Source organism: Carassius gibelio, chromosome A19 (assembly GCF_023724105.1).
Source record: "Carassius gibelio isolate Cgi1373 ecotype wild population from Czech Republic chromosome A19, carGib1.2-hapl.c, whole genome shotgun sequence".
Lineage (NCBI taxonomy): Eukaryota > Metazoa > Chordata > Actinopteri > Cypriniformes > Cyprinidae > Carassius > Carassius gibelio.
The window spans coordinates 17,586,947-17,605,669 of record NC_068389.1 but is presented as its reverse complement, the minus strand read 5'-3'; the positions used below and the strand labels follow the sequence as shown (position 1 = coordinate 17,605,669).

The following is an 18,723-nucleotide window of genomic DNA, read 5'->3' as shown; positions in this document are numbered from 1 at the left end:
GGTAGTAATATTTTAGTCCGTTTTATGGAGGCTACTAACAGCAGCTGGCATTTTCTTATTAAAAAACAAAGGCTTTGCTAATTAACTGTAGCAAATATATTAATGCGATAAAATATTCAGACTTTATACTATCAGGTACCCACTCGAGCTGGTTTGGAAGCACCTTACTACCGGAAACCATTACTTGGTCGTTACTAACCCCTGGTGGCTGTCTGGTGGGAGTGCAGTTCTGCCTGGCTCCGAGTGGAGATATATTCAGGGTGTTACACTGAAAAATACCTTTTTTGGCACGACCAGGGTTCAAAATATTACATTAAACTCAAAAAATGCTCAGTGACTGGAAGTCCTTAATTTTAAGAAAATTATGTTGTCATTTAAGCACTTGTTTTCTATTAATTTACCTTTTTTAGTCATTTTTTGCTAATTCAACTTGTCAAATGTGTATATAGTGTAAAAGATTTTACTTACTGAAGTTTTACATTAGATAAAATAAAGACAATATGTTTACAATTGAAAAAATACAATAATTTATTAGTTATTAAATATTATTATAATAGTTATTATAATCAATTTTTATGATAATTTTCTATTATATATTAGTTAATCAAGCATATTTTGGGGCTCATAAAAACATGCCTTTATTGCTTAAAAAAATCATGGGACATGTGGCAAAAGTGCATTTGTGGAATTTGCCTTGTGCACATTACATACAAACAAATCAAAACAGTAATGTCATAGTAAAATATTTTATTATACATAAAAATGCACAAATAACACCAACAACAAAATATGCTTTTTCATCCATCTTAGCTCACATTAAATCAGCTCTCAATCTGAGAGAGAAATAGGCAATGTAGAGTTCTTAGTGTTAATATAAACATTGTCAATATCTTAGTGAATATAAACATTCATCAAAAAATGCACAAACTCACATACAGTAACAGAATACTGCAGCAGGGCGAAGACATTCACAGTATGATAAGAGAAAGACCACAATGAGCAAATTTACTTATGGGACATGTGCAAAATTCGCTGTCTCCCAAATCCAATCATGATCCAGTAGCAGCTGATCAAACAGCCCACATAAGCCAAAAATATTGCAAAGAAAAGAGAAAATTAAACTAATTGCTCATGAGACTTTGTACTTTTTAAGAGTGATTGTGTGCAATTTGTGTCTTAACACACGCTACAATCAGAGCATAATAGTGTTTGCGGGTCATCCTGTTTTAAAGCTCTTTGTGCATATTAGGTCATGTAGCGTGTAATTGCTCTGAGAGCATAAAGTAAAGCTGCCTGCAGTCGCGCCTCCATCAGTAACAGGTTCACATGGACCTGCATAAAAAGAGCAACACATCTTAAACAGCCATTTTACTACCCCTAAGTGATAAATCCACTTGTGAAGTTCAGCAAAAAAAAGATTGGCTTCATCACAACAGTGCTATCATTGTTATGAAACCTCTACTTGAGGAATAACTTATCAAAAAAGTGTATCTCTGAAGAGAACTACTAGAGGTTACTAAAACATTACTCCAAAATAGAAATTAATTCAACAACTTATAAAAGGAAGAGCGCGAGCATAATCATACCACTGCTGAAGCAAATGCAACTTATTAAAATATGAACACACATAAATCATCAGCAAGAAATCTCACACATCTTGTACCTTTTCCGAGTGACGGAACTGCCTCCAAAAAGAGAAGTACATTCTTGATGTGGTTTTCTCCGGGTGACAAGCTACCGTCTTAACGTACACTTTTAAACTGCGTTCCATCAGCTGGTTGACGTCCCCATAATTATAATCATCATACCTGTGTAGGCGAACAGTGACATGCAAGTGCACATTAGATTCGCATTAGAGCAATTTCAGAATTTTAACCACCAAAAGTAATGCATTTTATGTCTACCTTTTTCCTCATAATATGCAATCTTCATATATAATAATTGCGAGGACTATTTTCCTTCTTATATAAGCATAACCCGAACCTAACCTTTGTTCCAAATGGGTGAATGTTCTAAGCTCGTTTCATGACTATGATGCATGCATGACTGACCTGATGCCGTAGATGCAGTGAATGTAGTTCCAGATTGCTTTGCGGAGTGTGGAGGTGTCCACATGCGAGTGCATGGCCATGGTGTGATAAGTGAGCGCACACACCACCTGAAATTTCTCATCCAGAAGCTGTGCCATCTCTCCATACAGCCTGTTCATAAGAGAGAATCCGTGATCTTCCCATGAATAGTCCTGAAAGCACAAAATCATACACAAAGATCACATTATAACCAGTGCTGTTATTGTTAACTTAGATGATTAAAAGTAGTTTTTTTTTTTAATGTTGTGCTTCTAATTAATTAATTAATTACTACAACAGTACATGAATAATACTACAATAACACTGGATGTAATAGCACTGTTTAAATTACATATTATTTACTTCAGCAAAATTAATGTCTTCTGCTCACAACTGTTCTCTTTAACACTGTGTGAGAATATTTAAGAGTACTGAACCTGAGCTCTCATGGTTGGGGGGGCCTGCACTCCTCTAGGACTAAAATCCTGGTAAGTAAAATCTGCATCCACAACAAACCGTGAGAAACAATCAGGAAGGACACACCGCTGAACTGTACAGGAAAAAAGGATGAAAAAGGTCAGGCAGTGAAGAAACAGGTAGCAAAAAAAGATGTGAAACATCCATTACAACGCATTTAAAATCACAAAATATATTCAATGTTATAAAATTTGCCCAGGAAGGCCCAAACTTTTACTTGGTGGCAGCCAAAACAAATGTTCAGCAGCTACAACAGAAGACCAGTTTGCCACAGGAGAAACCCTGCCCCTGGGTGTATTGAATTATGTATATGTGTGTTCATACCATCAGCAGGTTCCAGCAAACTCTCAGTCCTTTCTCTTTCAAAGCAAGTAACCATCTCTTCTTGTGTAAACTCTTCACCTTGCTGCTGAACTTTCCTCATCTTCTCCATCAAAAGCTTGACCTCGTTCACAGCCTCAGACCACTGCGCACAGACACATTAAAGAGATTTATCTGGGCAAAACAAAGTAAATATTCTCTTTTACTTGTGATTAATAAATCAGTAACAGTTCAATACCTCTTGCTGATTTCTGCTCTCGTCTCGGGCAGAACAGGACTCTGCGGGTGAACACATTTGGACAGACTCATCTCCAGACTGCTCAGGCTCTGGGAGAATACCACAACCCCAAACAAATGAGGCTAGAGAGTGGGCATGGCTCATCAAAACAATAGCCTGAATCAGTTCTGCCAGGGACCACCGAGCCTCTGCACCCGGACAAACTAACTCCTGTAAATATGTAACATTTTTTTTATTTTATTTTTTACATTTTTAAAAGATTCTAAATTCATAAATTAGTAGTATTAGAAAAAATACAAATTTAAAAAAAAAAAAAACTTTTTGCAATGAGTTTTTTTCTGTTATAAACTTGAATGAATCTATAGTGCTTAAAGGGGTGGTTCATTGCAATTTAACTTTTTTAACGCTAGTTAGTGTGTCATGTTGCTGTTTGAGCATAAACAATATCTGCTTACAGTTCAAAGTAAAATTTTGGCAGTTTAATGCCTACAAAATCAGCTGATAGGGACTACAACAAGTTACTTCTGTGACATCACAAACCCAGAAAAACCCTGTCCTCGGGAAAAGGCAGCAAAGGAGGAGAGGCCACATGTGCTGCTTTAGAGAAGAGGAAGAGAAAACTAGAGGAACACAATCAACACACACAAAAAAAACAGTGAACCACCCCTTTAATGGCTATCTGTAAAATGTGCTGCAGAACAATCACTTAGAGCATTAACTTACAAAGCATAAAACTGAGATAAACTCACAACAGGGAAGATGGCACAAGCAGACAACAAAGGACAACACAAATAAAGCATCAGCAAAAGCAGTAGGCATAGATAAATTAATTGTACAATTCACTGAATTTGTCTTTATTTTTTTTGTATGAGCAGCTTTACTACATTCACTTTAGTGAATTGATTCAAAGATCAAATAAAGGATTAAAATCAAGAACTCACGGATGTATTCTAACTCGTATCTTTAATTTTTTTAACAAAATGCTGCAGGTGTCTCTGCTCATACTTGTATAAATTTGTAGTTTCTAGATATACTAGTTAGTGATTGCAGCTATCTAGTATTTAATTTAAAAAAAATCAGTTTGAGGATGATTTTTCCTTTTCTGATCTTAAATTTATATTGTGTGTCCAATGTCCAAAGCTTCTTTGTGTTAGCAACTTGTAATGGAGCTGTATACCTTTTTAAAAGGATTACTTGACTGTCTACTTTAAATTTACACTTGTCGCTTAGAAATGATGGTTTCAAACTAGCTTCCCCAACCCTGATGATCTGTGTTATTTACCTGTATATGTTCCTGGGTGATGATCCAGGGTCTGTGTGCAAGCAGTTTGTTGAGTGTCTGCAGGTGCTGTATTTTGGGTGGTGCACAGTGAAGTCCTCCAAGCCAGGACTTATCTCCGCCAGCTAGCAGAAAAGCAGAGCTGTGATGCTGCACCAGGTACGAGCACTGGTGACGTGCAGACGCCTGCACAGACACAGAAAATTACTGTTGTGTATATTATAAACATATACTCATTTCTGTATATTTGAAACTTGCAATCTAAAGGTCCCAAAATAAAATATATGTCTCTTTCCTTACCAGTATGATTATAAAATGTCTCCATGGCAGAGGTAGAGGGCCATCCACCTGAAGCAAAGCATTCTGTGTTCGCAGGAAACAGGTCAGGTAGGTTGGATGTAGCCCCATCATCATTTTGACATGGTCCACGCGTCCTTCTGACAACAGAGCCTCTGACATCACCTGTGCTGCCCCTTCCTCTTGAATCTGAACCAAACATATATGCAGGGAACTAATTTTTGTTCTGTAAACACTGCCAACAATACTATATCTATCATGTAAAGATGCACTTTTACTGCTGCTCAGCACAAGTTTACAGACAAATTCAGTCATTTCAATAGCAATCCGCACATTCAGGAGTATCAATTGAGGGCGAAAAAGTTCCCCGCACAGATTTCAAACAGTAAGACTTCTGTGAGCAGTGTTTCAAACGTCACTTTGTGATATTCACATCACATTATTAACTATTTAAAGTAACATTTTTCAAATTTGAAAGCAGGGATTCATTTCTGCATATATTTGATGTGAAGACAAACACCACAAACACACGTTATAAAAACAACACACACCTCTTCAATTTGGATAAAGGCACTGGACTCAGAGGGCAATGCCTGGCGAAGGTCAATTTCTGCTTCCTCCTGAGAAAAAGAAAGGGTGACAACAGACAGCAATAAAGATATAGAAAATATAAAGCACTCTGTTGTCAAGTTAATTAGTTTGGAAAAAAAAATTAACCCTATCAGATTGATATCATGGCGTATTATCATATGGCTGGAACCAAGCTATACATATTGCATACATTTTATTTTAAGCTATACCTCGCCTCGAACTGTTCACCCCAAATTATGTTATCAACTCATTTATAGGTTGTTGTTGTCCCACGGTTGACCGAAGGAAACGACTCTTGGTCCAGTCAGTCAGTTGTTAACGCAAATTTCCGGACCGACTTCAGTCCGATTCGTAAATTAAACATTCATCATGTTTGGTTGACAGCATAGGCGGAGCATAGGCTGGGCCTTCCCCGGTCCACGTACGGGGAAAATGCCACTTAATTGTACAAAAATGTACCTGCACAAACAAATATAATCTATTACGTCAGTTGCTAACAAAGTGAATATGAATCGACTAAACAGTGTAGATTGCGGCATTAAATTAAGATCTGCTCATGTTGAGCCGTATTTTATTATGATTTTAACCAATCACACACAATTCTGTTGAGTTTAAGAATGCAATGGCAAAACAGAAGCGTTCAGATGAGTCCTCGCTGAAACTCATCAATTTCGCAATTCTGACTCTTGCGAATTCCCTCATCATAAACAACAAAGCGCAGATGTATGTACACAGTAAGAGATTCATTTCACAGTTTATACAGCTTTAGTGATTATAACGATATTTTAGTTTTTTTTAGAGCGCTTAAACTCACGATAAATCAATGTTAGTGATAATGTCACTCTTTATTCACTGTTTGAATAATTGTGGAAATTAAACATTATTTAATTATACATTTCTGACGTTATTATTGAATTGTAATCTCGTTAAATACAAATTAAGTATAAAAAATTTTGTTACCCTATGACACCCATGTCTGGTTCTCGACAAAAAAGACGTGTTTATGATGTTTAATACACAGTGGCGGAGCCAGGATGTTTTCATAGGGGTGTCCAGGGAGGGGCCAGCAACCAGTCTGAGATTGCACAGAAATCTTCATTATTTTAATATAAAAATATGTTTGATTATAATTTACTGGACTGTTTTCTGTTTTAGTGCCTAAACACAACTGAGTACAATTAATTTATACTTAACTGTAATTGAGAAAATTGTGAATTACATCAAGTAATACTGAGTGAATATGACAATTTTTATATTATTCCTCACCTCCAGGTATTTTAATAAAGGGGGTCACTATAACTTTATTGCTCATTCAGCTTCTAGAAACTCCCAAATGCTTGGCCGAAGTCAAGTCATAAATGACAGAATATAAAATTAGTTATTGTATGCATTTAAATGTTTTAATTTTCGGAAATTTTCTACTATACGTGCACCGTGCCCACATTTATTTGTGCATTAAATCACAAATAAAATATATATATCATCTTGTGCCTTACATGGTAATCTCGAATTGCAGAATATATTTTGGCACATGCATTTGAGAGAAGTTCTTGTGTGCTCAGTACATGCAGTTTGTAGTTTTAATCGCATTGTTGGTGATTTCATGACGCAGCTGACGACAGAGGTATGTAGCCTTTGCTCAAAGTTTATTGCGCTTATGATAAAGTGGTATAGAGCGAGCACCACATATTTGCGTAGTGTTGATGTGACAGGGACGTGTGTTTTACTGGCACATAGTCTAACAACATCTCACCAGACCGCAGTTCACAGTTGTTTGTCTGACGCTGAGGTGAAGCTCAAGTGTGCGTCTGAAAATTCTCCCGTTTGATGTGGTCATAAAGAGAAACGGCAGTTCCGCATTTAAATAAATGCATTTCTTGTCAAGAAAAAAAGGGACAAAAACTGCAATTTTGACTGGGGTGGCCAAAGGGGTGTCCACGGCCGTCACCTGGTCCCGCCCCTTTTAATACATTTGCCTGTTTTTAGCTTTACCCTTGGGGCAGGTTCACATCCTCCTATGGTTGAAGGGTTTAACAGATTCCCTAAATAGAACAACTGGATACCTAAATGAACATCGCTAGCTAAAATGGACCTTTATCAAGACTTTAAACTTCATCTGCGAGGCGTATAAACAGACAATACTAGACGCCGCTCACCGACACAGACATAAGTGACTCGATCAGACCGGATAAATGAACTCACCTTCATCTGACGAATATAAGTGTTCAGAAGTCTCAGTTTTAGGACAATAAAGATGATGAATAGTCTCAGAGGGTTTGAGCTCTCTCTGTCTTCATTGCGCCTAGAGTTTGACTTCTGGAAAGCAGGAAACGGCACGGAGAGGAGCAGGGAAGGGGGCGTGGCGTACGTGAACACACAGCCCCGGACTCTTGCATCACCTCTCAGGCGCAGCATGACGCAACCCGCCGGTAACGGAGATCAGAGCTTTTTGCTCCAGCTGTGAACGGGTGTACTGTGTTGATATCATGTATGATCTGCCCTTTTGATTGTGCTGTATGGACCGATCATCTTGTCATAGCTGAGGGCCTGATAACGATCATCTTGTCATAGCTGAGGGCCTGATACTTTTAGGGTTAGGTAATAATAAAACAATGTGCAAGTCTTGACGCTTTCATGGTTGGTGAAATGGAAGTGGATAATTGATCATTTTGGAAATATTATATTCTTAAATCTGTTTGAGACATTTTTTTTATTATTTTAGGCAGAAGCTCATTACAATACAGATAATTTTTGGCAGCTGTTTATGTCGATTCAAGTTGGTGTCATGGGTTCCTCGCAGGGTTCAGCATCATCTCTTCAAAGGTGTTGGATCATCTATAGTCTTTCTATGAGGCTGGATCCACACTGGAGCAGGCGCAATCTCTAGTTACCTCGAGATAGGCATCCCAGGGTAGGAGCAGATAGAAAAGAATTGGCATAGCTGCTGTTAATAATGTTTAAAGCAAAACATATGTTTGGGAATTTTATCTGATCTTACTGGGAACAAGACTGATATTGAGATTCATTATTCAAGTGCTTGGCAGAAGAGATGTGTCTTTAATCAAGATTTAAACAGAAAGAAAGTGTTTTAGCCATGGGCCGGACATTATCAGGAAGGCTATTCCAGAGTTTAGGACCCAGATGGGAAAATGATATCCCTCCTTTTGTGGACTTAGATATTCTAGGTACTACTAAAAGTCTAGAGTTTTGTGACGTTAAAGAGCATGATGGATAATAGGGCATTAGAAGATCAGTTAAATATACAGAAGCTAAACCATTTAGTGCCTTATAGGTCAGTAGCAATATTTTGAAATCAATACAGAACTCAGTAGGTAACCAATGTATGATCTTGATAAAATTAAAGTAATATGATCATAATTTTTTGACTTGGTAAGAAGTCTAGCAGCTGCATTTTGGACTAAATGTAGCTTGTTTATTGATGATTCAGAGGCAACCAGCTAGAAGTGCATCACAGTAATCTAGTCGAGAGGTCATGAATGCATAAAATATCTTAGACAGATAACACATTCTGTAGCTTAGCAATGTTTCTGAGGTAGATGAAGGCTATTTTTGTAACATATGAAATTAGATTTTCGAAAGATGAGTTGCTGTCTAATTTAACACCCAGGTCTTTAACTGCAGATGAAGACATGATTACAGTACATCCTTCTAGTTACAAATTTTATTTTGAGAGTTTCTGTGTTCAGGTTTTTGGTAATACCTAAGTCTTGTCTGAATTTAATAGAAGAAAATGACTGGTCATCCATTGTTTTCTATCTTTAACACATTCTGTCAACTTGGATAGTTTAGAAATTTAATCCAGTCTTGATGCAATATTTAACTGAGTATCATCGGCATAGCATGTTTTATGATAATGTTGCCAAGTGTCACCATGTATATTAGAAATAACAGAGGGCCTAACACAGATCCTTGCACCACCCCATAATTTACTGATGTTAACTTGGATTTTTTTAACCATTTAAGTACACAAAATGGTAAATACGATCTAAACCACCGTAATGCATGTCTTTGAAAACCAGTGTAATTGTGCAATAGTGTTGACTCTAAGATCAAGTAAAACTAGTGTTTAGACACATCCTTGGGCAGAAACTGGAAGTAATTTGAAATTTTTACTAATTTGTAAATATATATTGTAATATATATATATATATATATATATATATATATATATATATATATATATATATATATATATATATATATATATATATATATATATATATATATATTTCTTTTATTTTATTTTTATTTTTTTTGGACATAAATGGAAGCCTTGAAATGAGTCTGTAATTTTCCAATTTATTTGGATCAAGTTACAGTTTCCTAATGAGAGGCTTAATAACTGCCATCTTAAATGGTTTTGGAACATGACTGAGAGATAGAGATTAATCAATAATATTGAGAAGTGGCTCTTCTGCTATAGTTAACAACTCTTTCAATAGTTTAGTTGGAAGGGGATCTAGTAGACATGATGTTGGTTTAGATAATGATGTAATGATTCGTTTTTTTAGTTTTTCTTGTCCTATAGTTGTAAAGTGCTATAATAATTCTTTAGGGGCAGTAACAGAGGCTGGATCATAAAACGCAGTCAAAGGTTATACATTTAGTATTGTATTTCTATTAGTTTTTATTTTCTTGGTGAAGAAATTCATAGTCATTACTACTAAACTGTGATGTCTGTTCATTTGTTAGTCTAGGGACTGGATTGTTTTGTTTATTTTGAAAGTGAAAGTGAATTTGTACTCTGCATTTAACCAACCAAAGTGCATACACACAGCAGTGAACACACACACACACACAGAGCGAACAAACAACTGGAGCAGTGGGCTATGAGTTTTCTATGAGATTGTGGAAATTCTGGGCCCTGGCTGGTTTTAGAGCCTTTTTGTAGCGGGATATGCTTTCTTTCCATACAATTTTAAATACCTCTAAATGGGTTTGTTTCCATTTGCACTCTAGGTTACGAGTACCTCTCTTTAGAGCCTGAGTATTACTGTTGTACCATGGTGCAGTATTTTTCTCTCCAACCCCTTCCCCTTTTTAATCTGATGGGTGCGACAGTATCTGATGTGTTAGAGAAGATCGTGCCCATACTGCTAATCATTTCATCTAGTTCATTTGTGTATATAGACACACTGAGCAGCTGAGACAGATCAGGAAGGTTATTTGTGAATCTATCTTTAAAGTGGTCAAACTGGAACATGGTTGCTGGTCATTGAATTAATACCTGGCTCAAACCAGCTAGGAACCATAATAGGTCAATTTGCTTAGCCTCAGAAACCATGAAAAAACTAAGTAAGGTTTAAAACAGAACAGCCTCAACTATATTAAATAAAGGTTATTGGTCTACCATTGAACACAAAAATTACAGCTCTGTTGTATCCAACAAAAATTCTTAAAGAAGGTCTTAAAGAAAAAAAGATGGAGAACTATAGAGAAGACTCTATACTGTAGCTGATGAGAGAAAGCCTCAATTACTTAATCTACAACCTTTCATTACTGCTATTGTTATATAGCTTTAGCTGCTATACAGGCACACAGACCCTTATGCTTACACTGTACATCCCTCTGTACATGGGGCTCCTTTAATAATTATACTGAATATTTCCTCTTATGTAACATTCCACTGAAGTGAAATCAAGCATAAAGCACAGCTGTTCGACACACAAAAACAAGGACACAGACACAAAATGGGATTTTATTTAATTATCACAAGCTGTACATTTAGCACTTGCCGAGTCAGTGAATGTTTGCCTGTGAGTTATGTGTGTGAGTTGTGTCTGTTTTTGTGTGTGCTTCATGGAGTGTTTTATTTGATCAAGTTATCAAACCTTTACACATTTATTTCAAGTCCAATCTTATATTAAATTACTATTATATATATATTTCATATATAAAATAATATTTCCAGGGCAAAATCTGGAAGAATGTGTTTGAGAAAGGTAGAGTGAAGAAAAGCGAAGATGGAATGAAAACTTCACTGGAAGTGAAGACATTGCATGTGAAGATCTTCTAAGACCATACAGGTAGATTTTTACTCAACGCACACAGGGTTTTATTAGTGGGGGTGGCTGTTTGAAAATCGACAACTTCGGTTTTTGTAAGCATGGTCAAGTAAACCATGGTCACCATCGCAATCAGTGCTCCATCCCCATGGACAATAGTGATGAAGGGAGAATAGCAGAAAGAAATGGAGTGGAGGAGAGAAACTTAAGGTCAGAGGTCACAGGAGGTGTTTTTTTTACAAGAAAAGAAAGTGATGGCAGTGTGAGAATTAGATGTTGGTGCCTTCTCAAACAATCTTGTTCTCCAGGGCAGCGATCCTTTTCGTCACAGCTTCCAGTGATGCTGTTGTCAAGGAAATAATGTAATAGTAGCATCCTAACCAACATTTTTAATGCCTCATGCATTCTGATGCTTTATACATTTTTGTCTATACCTACACATTTTTCTTTTAGGGATGCGTCAATACAAAATTTCTGGTTATTTGGATAAGCCAATAATGATTTCAATTTTTATGGATTATAACCAGTAAATGACCAATATTTTATACAAAATATTTTTGACTACTTATACAAATAGGTGAAAACGAGCATGCAATATTAGATCTGCAATATTGGCAGATATATATCCATTAAACCCAATAATATGGTTCCACTATATTGTACACACCCTAATTTCTGTACATTAGTTTTTAATTCTCATACTTTGAGTCCAGATGTGTTTTTATCTCAAAACCTTGTTAAAAAGGCACATCTCACCTCTCAGCATTCTGTAAGTCAGTATTGATATTGAACACAATGTGTAGAGTACATTTTTAACCTGAACACAGGAAAGGATATATTTCTTTGTTAATGCCTGTAGCGCCTCCTCCACTTTTTTCTGGAACTTGACAAGGGAATTACATTCACAGGGATCTTCCTCTGCAAGTAACAGGACAGCAAAAACAAACTCAGTTGATGAAATGCTAGTTTGAAGGTCATATTCGTGTGTGTGTGTGTGATTTGATTTACCCTGACAAACATTGATTTGCAGCTTCTTGGCAATTTGGTTCATGGTTTTGAAGTCAGCCGTGTAGAAGTAATGGTCAACGACAGGTTCAGAGGCAATTTCTTTCAACTCATCCTCAACAGCATTGCCAACACCCACAGCATACATCTTAAAGCCTAAAGCACAGACACAGCACACTCTAAAACACTCAGAACTCGGACACATTGCTCTGTGCATTGCATTTTTGTGTGTGTGTGCTTTCCTAACCATTCTCCTTGGCCTTCCTGGCAGCATCTCCAATGTAGTCTTGTGACCTGCCATCAGTGAAGACAATACCGACCTTTGCCACTCCAGGTCTGGCCCCCTGGCTAGGACTGAAGCTATTTTCCACTATGAAATTGAGGGCCTGGCCCGTCATGGTTCCCCTCTCCATATAGTCCATCTTTTTCACTGCTTCTTTCAAGGCCTTTTTGTTGTTATAGCGTCCAAGGGGGAACTCCTGCTTCACAGTGCTGGAATACTGCACCAGTCCCACATGGGTGTTTGTCTCTGACACGTCCAGTTTGTCGATGATCATGTTGATCCATTTCTTGACCAGCTCGAAGTTCTCTGGTCTTACACTCTTGGAGCCGTCGATCAAGAAGACCACATCTATGGCTGCGTTACTGCAAGCTGGGATAAGAGAGACAGAGGATGTTTATGGTAACTCATGAGTTTCCTAACTGGGGTCCTGGAACCCCTAGGGGACCACGAGAGGGTGCTGGGGGTCAACCAAAAAATTTGAGAGAAAGAAACAAAATTATTATGTTCTTCTTTTCTCAGTATCAATAAATGGGTCTATATGAAAAATATAAAGCAGCCTTTAAAATTTGTCATTTAGTCATATATATATAGTAGTTTGTTTATTTTGCTCAGAGTGAATGTGTTTGGTAAGTAGTACTGTGAAAGATAAAATGTCTCTTGGCCATTAAGAATACGATTCATCTTTAAAGCAGGGGTTGTATATACAGTACATCAAAAATGGCACATGGCTATGAAGTCTTTTACTTAAGTCTTTGACACTTACCCAACATTCATTCATACTCACCGCTGCATGATCGGCCGTCGCCCTGAAGTGTATGTCCCTCTCTGCAGGCACACTTGAAAGATCCGGGTGTGCTGATGCAAATGTGCTCACAGTCATGATCGCCTGTCGCGCATAGGTCCGACACAACCGCTACCATGAATGTAACACACACACACACACCGGGTGGGGGAAGGAAGGGTTAGCGAGGAGAGAATTATTCTATGTGAAGTGGGAACTGAAGAAAATCAATGCGTTTTAACAATCCGCTGCATTCACATGAACAGCAAATATTTAAAACACACAGAAATATGTCGGAGACCCAGGCACCTGAGGTTTTCACAAACATAAAAGTTTTAGTGTTAGTCTCAGTGTTGTTTGTCTCAGGTGGCTGTTGCTCTGATTCAGACTTTCTACTGCATTGGTTCTCAGCCTTTTAAGGTTTGAAATTGGGTGAGAACTCTCTAATATCAGCAAGCTGAGAACCACTGCACTACAGCGACTACAATCACATCTGTGGTTACACATGCTTTTACTCCCTCCCCCAAAGAACTGAGTGCTATGGAGCATCAAGCACAGGGTGGAGATCTATGCCTGGAGGTGAGATTAATAATGACATGCCCTATGCATACTCATACCCTCTGTTGTATATACACCTTTAAATTCAACGGCCATGGTGAGGACAGTCTCCAGACCTCTATTCCCTCCCCTATCTTCCTCTCCCTCTCCTCCTTCCTCTTACCACAGAAGGCCTCCTGGAACTTCTTGGTGAGCTTCTCAATGAGGCTGTAGCTCTCCACGTAGTCTACGTGATCCTCGAGAGGCTCGCTGGCCATCTGTCTGAGCGTGGTCATGTCCACGCGACCCACTCCGGTGGCGAATATCTCAATGCCGGCCTCCCGCGCCTTTGCTGCAATGTTTTGGATGTTGTCCTGCGGTCTGCCGTCAGTCACAATAATGGCCACCTGTAAATATTTAACAATGACATTTTTTCTAAAACTGGTGATTTGTTCACATAATAGTAGATTCATATGTTTGCATGTGCCTAATTTATCCATTATGGATTACATAATGCAAAAAGCATGTTTAAGGGGCTTAACATTGTTAATGATGCCAATATGGTGGTTTTATGGGATTGCTAGGACTCTGACCTTGCTGATGTCAGGGGATTTGCGTGCTCCCTCGGCTTCGCTGAAGGCCACGTTCATGGCAAACTGGATAGCGAGGCCGGTCATGGTACCGGTGGACAATGGCTCGATCTTGGACACGGCCTTTACCAGCGCTGCCTTGGTTTTGTGGGACTTCAGAGAGACCTCGTTCTTCACCCGACTGGCGTAGTTTACAACACCCACACGAGTAGCATCAGGCCCAACGTTCAAACCGTCTATTACTTTAGTCAGAAAGACCTTGACCTGCTCAAACTCCGCGGGGCGGACGCTTCGAGAGCTGTCGATGATGAACACCACATCAGTGGGTTTGGTGTTACACAAGCCAGCAGCTGGAAAGAGAACGAATGAAGAGATTATGTAAATATGTGTGAATACATGGAGAACAAAAGTCTCTTATGATTATCAATGCTGCATTTATTTGCTCAAAAACGCAGCAAACAGTAATATTGTGAAATATTATGAAAATTTAAATCAACTCTGTTCTATTTGAATATATTTTTGTGATGACAATGCTGAATTTTCAGCAGCCAATAAAGCAGCTTTCAAAGTCACATGATACTCCAGAAAACATTCGTATAGGCTGATTTGGTGCTCAAGAAAATTATTTTTAATTATTATTATCAGTGTTAAACGTTTTGCTGCTTAATATTTTTGTTGAAACTATGGTACTTTTTTCCCCCAGAATGAAATATAAAGTTCAAAAGAACAGCATTTATTTGAAATAAAAATCTTTTTGTAACATTGTGAATGTCTTTACTGTCACTTTTGATGAATGTAATGCATAATTGCTGAATGAAATATAAATATTTTTGTAACACTGAATGTCTTTACTGTCAATTTTGATTAATTTAATGCATCTTTTCTGATTGAAAGTTTTCATCAAAAAAAAGAAAATCAAAAAAAACTTCCTGACCCCAAATGTTTCAATGGTATTGTACAAATTGGGGTAAGGGAAGGAAAATGAGAGTGAAAAGCCAGACTGCAGTCTGCAGGTAACTCAATAAATGTACAGTGTTGGTCGTTCTTATAATAACTCCCATTGATTATACATTCAGCCTCAGGTATGCGTAGACACACTCTCACACAGTACAGGGCCTCTTTGTGTACAAATGAAGTGACATTTGAAACCTTAATACACGTTATGTACAACCACTGGAAACATAAAACTAACTACACACTTGATTGAAGTTTCTCTAGTATTTTTTAACACATATACCGGTTGCACTTTATTTTATAGTACGTGTACTTACATGTACTTATAGTGTGCTTGCAGTGTATTTATCAAAGAAAGTTCTGGTAATACAAGGTAACTACATGGGTTAGGGTTAGGTTTAGGGGTAGGTTCAGGGTTAGTACCTAGTTATTACATAGTTATTGTAATTACTATAATAAGTACATACTATGTACATGGGGAACAGGACTGTAAAATAAAGCGCTACCCATATACCTATGCAAAAAAAAATAATAAATAACACCTTTCTAGATTCTCTAAGCATACCTTTAGAACATAGAAATTATCTTGAGACCAAGAGGAGATAATGTAATTCTACACAGAGGTTCAAATTAGAAAAATGCTAGATATAGAAAAATTAAGGCTTCAGATTAAACACTTTCCGAGGTCAAAGGTCACATATTTGATTAACATTCAACGCTATGATCCAAACTATTGTGTAAAATTGAAAATACAGGCAAATATATTTTTTCTAACCCATGTGACAGCTCACCCAAAAATTAAATTCCTGTCATCATTTACTCACCTTCAAGTTTTTCCAAACCTGTTGATATTTTTTATTTTATTTAATTTTTTCTGTTGAACACAAAAGAAAATATTTTGAAGGATGTTGTTAACCAAACAGTTGCTGGTAGCCATTGACTTCCACATCTTTTGTGTTCAGCAGAGGAAAGAGAGTCATACAGGTTTGGAACAACAATGACAAAATGTTCATTTTTGTGTGAACTATCCCTTTAAATCCTGCTGGTTGACCTTCTTTCCTTCCTTTATTATTATTTATTTACTTATTTTCATTTGCATGCTGTTCTTTGTAGTTATTACTATGTAACATGCAGGTCAACCAGCACTAACCAGCATGCATTTCCATGCCTTTTCAGCAAGTAACACATCTACATCGAACCAGGCAGACTGACTGATTAGTTTACAGATAGACAGCCTCATTTTGTGAGTTAGGAGGAAGTTTGCCATTCGTTAAATATTCACCAACAAAACATTAATCCTGTTGGTATTGGGTATCCAGTGATAAATTCATGACATTGATAGATCTGTTAATAATGATGCAGTCTGTTTTCTTACCCATAGCAGCAGCATTTCTCAAATCAATGGAGGCTTGAGCTCCCAGGATGCATAGCAGCATCACAAACCCCAGCAATGCCATACTGTAATGCGGCGTGAGTTCTAACGACCTGCTCGACAACCAGAGACAGACTGATTCACAGAGAGAGAAACGTACAGGTTATCAACACAAATACACACTGAGGTTTCGAGACGCCGCCCTCAAATCCATCTGCCCGAGGTGAACAGGCTGTTTTTGGTGGGAGGGGGATACCTGCTCCGAAAATCATAGAGTTTGGGGAGGAAAGACAAACACACCTTGATCTGTGTATATGTTTGTGTAAGAGAAACCGAGTTCATTTGGAGACCTAGGAGGGGTTGAACTAAAAAAAAACATTAAGATGAATCCTGTCTTTTTTAATCTCACACACGCAGGAATTTATGCGGGAAGCCTCAGTGGCTGATCCAACACAGATGCTTCTGTTCTGACTATGTGTACGTGTACGTCTGTGTTTTTCTACTATATGCACCATGCAGTGTCTAGTTTGTCCGTTGGGAAATGCGAGTATCCACAAGAGCAGGTGTCAGTGTCAGTGCGTCAGATAAAAGTTGGGGAACTTTTATCACACTTATTGTGATACAGCATTTCTATTTGAGGTGTAGGCCACATTATCACCTATAAGTACAAAATAAAGATTTCTTTCACAATTTTCTGTCACAGTCAAGACTTTCTTTTTTTTTTGATAGAACATGAAAAGAGGTATTTTGCCGAGCGCCCCACTGAAAATGAATGGAGACCACAGTTGTTAAGCAAGATTATCAGTATATGACTTTGATTTCAGTCAGTTCCTCACAAAAAGCTTATTGTATCATGAAAGTTACTGCACAAATGTTATGACATTTTTTTTTTAGCTTGATAGCCCTGGTCACCATCCACTTTAACTGTTAAGAAGAAAGCAGCTGAAACATTCTGCTTCTTTCTCTCCTCCAAAAAGAACATCAAATGAGGTTGGAACGACATAAGGGTGAGTAACCCTTTAAAGCTGCTTGCGATGTACACAGGAGCACTCCAAAAATAATTCCCCGGTAGTCCTGTTTATCTATGCAAATGTGGAGCGTGTGTTTAGTTTATATTTTTCATAATACAGCAATAAAGTTTTCTGAAAACACATGGTTTCTTTCTCCTGCACCCATCCATCCCCAACCTGCCCCCCCCCAAAAAAAAAAAAAACATGTGAGGTGTGCCAATGATTTTGACGAAAACATTAAAGGTTTTTTTTTTTTTTCTACCACCATCTGTACCACACTATAGCATGTTCAAGTCTCCTGGAAAAAAGGCTTGAGCTCTTTATAATTGTTTTTGGGATATAAAAAATGTGTAGCTATAGACCAAATGAAGTGGAAACTAAAGTATATGGAACACATTTTAAGGATATAAAGGATATAAATATTTTAAATTCTTTATATATATATATATATATATATATATATATATATATATATATATATATATATATATATATATATATATTTGCCATGCATCGAGGATGATGTGAAGATTTGAATTTTATGAAATTATATCAAGTCATTCAAATGGTTATTACAAGGATTCGATTTCCCATCTTTTCTAACCCAAACAGCTTCAAGTTACTTTATCATAATCGTATAACCAGATCTAGCTTCTGGCTTGTGACCTAACGATAAACCATGCTTCCCTTGCCAGTAAGGACACAATAATCAGAAACACATAAATCAGTTAATTACTTTTAATGTGTAAAAACAAAGGTGTAAGCATAGCCAAGCCTGTTTGTGTTGCATGTGGTTGTTAGCATGCGTGTGAATATTTGTGCTTAATATATGTGGTTTAAACCCAAATGTTTTTTTTTTTTTTTCTGTCATAAAACCATGCCTAAAGCATGCA

The 18,723-nt window shown here is 37.3% G+C and overlaps 3 protein-coding genes across 3 annotated transcripts in view; all 3 read right to left on the bottom strand.

Annotated features, from left to right (window-relative positions):
• Positions 1-732: 732 nt before the first annotated feature.
• LOC127934867 (sestrin-2) lies at positions 733-7,690 on the bottom strand. The gene is made up of 10 exons (XM_052532395.1): positions 7,475-7,690; positions 5,233-5,301; positions 4,685-4,870; positions 4,388-4,570; positions 3,106-3,315; positions 2,871-3,012; positions 2,507-2,619; positions 2,052-2,242; positions 1,664-1,808; positions 733-1,332 (listed from the first exon to the last, which is right to left on the bottom strand). The coding sequence occupies exons 1-10, from the start codon at positions 7,685-7,687 to the stop codon at positions 1,246-1,248; spliced, it is 1,539 nt and encodes a 512-aa protein (XP_052388355.1). The 5' UTR covers positions 7,688-7,690; the 3' UTR covers positions 733-1,245.
• A 3,281-nt stretch (positions 7,691-10,971) lies between these two features.
• On the bottom strand, positions 10,972-18,242 carry matn1 (matrilin 1). Its single transcript, XM_052532866.1, has 8 exons — positions 16,824-18,242; positions 14,498-14,844; positions 14,089-14,311; positions 13,371-13,499; positions 12,551-12,955; positions 12,307-12,459; positions 12,136-12,216; positions 10,972-11,635 (listed from the first exon to the last, which is right to left on the bottom strand). Exons 1-8 carry the CDS (start codon positions 16,903-16,905, stop codon positions 11,586-11,588), a joined length of 1,470 nt encoding a protein of 489 aa, XP_052388826.1. The 5' UTR covers positions 16,906-18,242; the 3' UTR covers positions 10,972-11,585.
• A 312-nt stretch (positions 18,243-18,554) lies between these two features.
• The window catches only part of LOC127935200 (lysosomal-associated transmembrane protein 5), a 5,014-nt gene continuing 4,845 nt past the window's right edge, over positions 18,555-18,723 (bottom strand). Inside the window, exon 7 of the mRNA XM_052532867.1 lies at positions 18,555-18,723. This exon is cut by the window's right edge and continues 81 nt beyond it. The gene's annotated coding sequence lies outside the window, so the exon portion shown is untranslated.